The sequence below is a fragment of the Cynara cardunculus genome, unplaced genomic scaffold (assembly GCF_001531365.2).
Source record: "Cynara cardunculus var. scolymus isolate 2C unplaced genomic scaffold, CcrdV1 Un_Scaffold_1561, whole genome shotgun sequence".
In the NCBI taxonomy this organism is placed as follows: domain Eukaryota; kingdom Viridiplantae; phylum Streptophyta; class Magnoliopsida; order Asterales; family Asteraceae; genus Cynara; species Cynara cardunculus.
Genome location: NW_020200796.1, coordinates 28,978 through 32,355, shown reverse-complemented (window position 1 = coordinate 32,355; position 3,378 = coordinate 28,978). Strand labels below are relative to the sequence as shown.

General features: G+C 38.2%; 1 protein-coding gene across 1 annotated transcript; it reads right to left on the bottom strand.

Moving 5' to 3' along the window:
• Window positions 1-232: 232 nt before the first annotated feature.
• Window positions 233-1,792, bottom strand: LOC112502539. Its single transcript, XM_025106491.1, has one exon. It carries the CDS (start codon window positions 1,790-1,792, stop codon window positions 233-235), a length of 1,560 nt encoding a protein of 519 aa, XP_024962259.1.
• Between the last annotated feature and the right edge of the window lie 1,586 nt (window positions 1,793-3,378).

Genomic DNA, 3,378 nt, shown 5'->3' with positions numbered 1-3,378 from the left:
TCATAACCTAGGCCAGTCTTTACTTCAATAGGAAGTTGATCATGTAAAATTTTATCTAGGTTCTTGGATGATCTAGCCCATTCTTGAAGAATGGCTTTTTCTTTCTCCAGCTTCTCAAAAACCTTAGTTTTTTCTTTATTAAGAACATTGTTTATTAACTTTTGTTCTTTAAGATCATTTTTCAATTTATCAAAGTCTTTCAGTTGATTCGTGCATTTATGTAACTGACTAGTTAGACTTTTGATTTCAAGGTCAGCTTTCTCTTAGCAGATCTAGCATTGTAAAGATCAACAGATAAAGAATCATAAGCTTGAACCTTTTCAGATTCAGAGAGAGAGGACAAGTTCTTTACTTTCTTTGGTTTGACCAGGTCTTTGGCATCCTTGGAGGTAGAAGGTAGATCAGCAGCAGCAGTAGAGGAGGAGTTCTTGACAGAGTCTTCTATCTCCTGGATGTTGGCCATAAGACACATATGTGCCATGTCCTTATCATTGGAGGAAGAGGTTGACTCATCAATCCAGTCATGAGTCTCAGCGATGAGACCCTTACCTTTTCTCTGAAGGCTCAGGTTCTTTGCCTTTTCTCTCTTGTATTTTGCCTTGTACTTATCATGAGAGGATCGGCTAGAGGGATGAGAAGGATGACGCTTAGAGATCATTTTGCTTTTGCACTCAGCAGCAAAGTGACCTTTCTTACTACAGTTGAAGCACTCCTCATTGGACAGATCAAGAGGAGCCGACTTAGATTGATCTAAGGTTCTTCGGTCGGTGACCTTAGATTTGGGAGAGAAGGTAGAAGAGCCCTTTTTGGCATACCTTTTGAAGTTGGTAGCCATCATGGCCATGTTGTCAGCCAAGTCATTAACTGAGGGTTCATCACCCTCATCATCAGCATCATCAGCATGGCTTTCAGCAAGTTCTTCTTTTATGACAGCAACATCTTCAGTGTCAGTCAGATAAGTGATACGAGGTTCACTGACTGGCTTCCTCGTATCATTGCAGAGAAGGGCAACAGGAGAAGAAGTTTTGGGATCCTTTAATAATGTCTTTTTGAGAAGCTTGGTTTGCTCATAATTATGGAGAGTTCCATAAAGAGCAATAAGAGGCATATTTTCAAGATATTTACTTGTCTTGATACAAGTACAGATGTTTTCCCAGAAGTCTAGTAAACAGTCCATGAACTTACACAAGACTTCTTCATTTTCATAGACTCTGCCATGAAACTTCAGATCATTGAGAAGGCTATTAAACCTGTTGTAGTACTCAGTGAGAGATTCACCTTTCCCATGCACAAAGAGCTCATATTGCCTAACGAGGTCAATCTTCTTGCTTTTCTTTACTTCGATGGTTCCTTCATACAGAACAAATATAGTGTTCCACATGTCCTTGGCAGTAGAGAGGTTTACCAGGGAGTGGAAGACATCATCAGGAAGAGAGAGGGCAATGATAGCCCTTACCTTGGTATCCAAGGAAACTTTTCTTTTATCGTCTTCATTGTACTGAAAAGGATCTTTGATGATGAACATTCCAGTAGAATCAGATTTCTCTTCATCATCATTAGAATCATTTGAAGACTTACCTTCGTCTTTGTTCTTTCCATGACGAAGCCATACTTTAGGAAGAATGGGTCCATCCTTAAGGATAGAGAGATATTGACTATCAACACCCTCAAGGTAGAGTGTCATGCGACTTTTCCACATAGAAAAATTGTTTTTGTTAAACTTGGGAGGCTTGGCAATAGTGTCATTGTCTTGGTAAGAAGAAGGAGCAGAGTTGGAAGTAGAAGAATCCATTGCAGGTCTAGCTTATGAGATTAAGCTAACTGCTCTGATACCACTTGTTAGTCCCGAAGGGGATGGCAATCAACAGAAAGTAATTGTAGAAGGGGGGTTGAATACAATTACACAGACTTTTTTCAACTTTTTAATTCTTATTGATTTATATCAACAATTAATACACACAGAAATACAAAAGATTGTTGCAGAAGATAGGAAAGGAAAACCTAACCTAAACAATCTTACAAGGAGAAGAACTTTCAAGAACAACACAAAGAGTTCTTGAAAGGAAATAAAGAACACTAAGAATTTCTTCGCACACAAGAGAGCAAGGGAGAAGAAGAGAATAGCCGATTGCTTTGAGAATGCACTAAGTAATCTTGCAAAAGCCAGTTTTTTTGCATGGGAGATGCACACTGCCTTTTTATACTACCTTCAGCATTTAACGCATGGAGACACTTGTCACCTGAGGATAAGAAGGCAGGGGTTGACTTGACCATTGTTGATATCTCATTTTCATCGTACACAGCGTGCATACAATAATGTTCATGCAGAGACAAACTTTTACAGAGATATGGTCAGTCTGTAAGAAGATCTCCTTTGGATGGATATATAGCTTCAAGCAGCTACTCACAAATCTTCGGTCCATGAAGATTTTCAATCTTCGGTCCATGAAGATTTTCAATCTTCGGTCCATGATCTTCAATCTTGAGTYCATRAAGATTTTCAATCTTCGGTCCATGATCTTCAATCTTGAGTCTATGAAGATTGTCAATCTTCGGTCTATGAAGATCTCCTTTCAATCGGCTTGTAGCTTCAAAATATTTTCACTATTCAATTCAGCTACTTTGGAGTCTTGGTGTGTATAATAGACAATTGATCCACAACACCGCATCGGTGACCTTCTGTCTTTATATCGGCTAGTCTTCGATTTTGCCAATGGCTTAAGTATGCACCAAGACACCAATATACAAAGAACCAATAACTACTAAGTGTTGCTAGTGTAGAGGAACAGATCAGTGAGTGATCACCAAATCAATAGGTGACCCAACAAATTTTAATTCCAAAACAACTCATGAATTGCACTTTAAAGAGAATTGATTCATTGGTTCTTTTTAAGGGAAAATCACCAAAATAACCATTTTATACAACCCACTATAACAAAATAACCACTTTCTAGAGACATTGCAAAAATAGCCACACGGATCGCCTCCCGAGGGCAATCCGTACTATTCATAAGAAAAAAAAATTTGTTGATGGGTCTCACGTCACCCCGATCGCCCCCCAAGGGCGAGCCACATCAGCATCCCTCCCCTTGGGGGCGATCCAGCCTAAAATTGGTTGGTTTTTCAATTTTTTGCGGTATTTTTAATAAAACTGATACGCCATGTAAATTGTATTTTTTAACTTTTTTTAACCAAATTTCATGGGTAAAGGTTTACAAATAAACCATGATAATTATGGAGACGCAAAAATTATTTTTATCTGATTTGGGTTTCGTAAATCAGATATTATATCTGATTTACGAAATTTGACCTCTATTTCGTCATTTTGTGTTTTTGATTTGACAATTAAGGGGTGTTTTTAATAAAAATGAAACAATA

Bases quoted from the DNA above. Each gene is read 5' to 3' on its own strand.
- LOC112502539 (XM_025106491.1), bottom strand. From the start codon at position 1,792: ATGGATTCTTCTACTTCCAACTCTGCTCCTTCTTCTTACCAAGACAAT.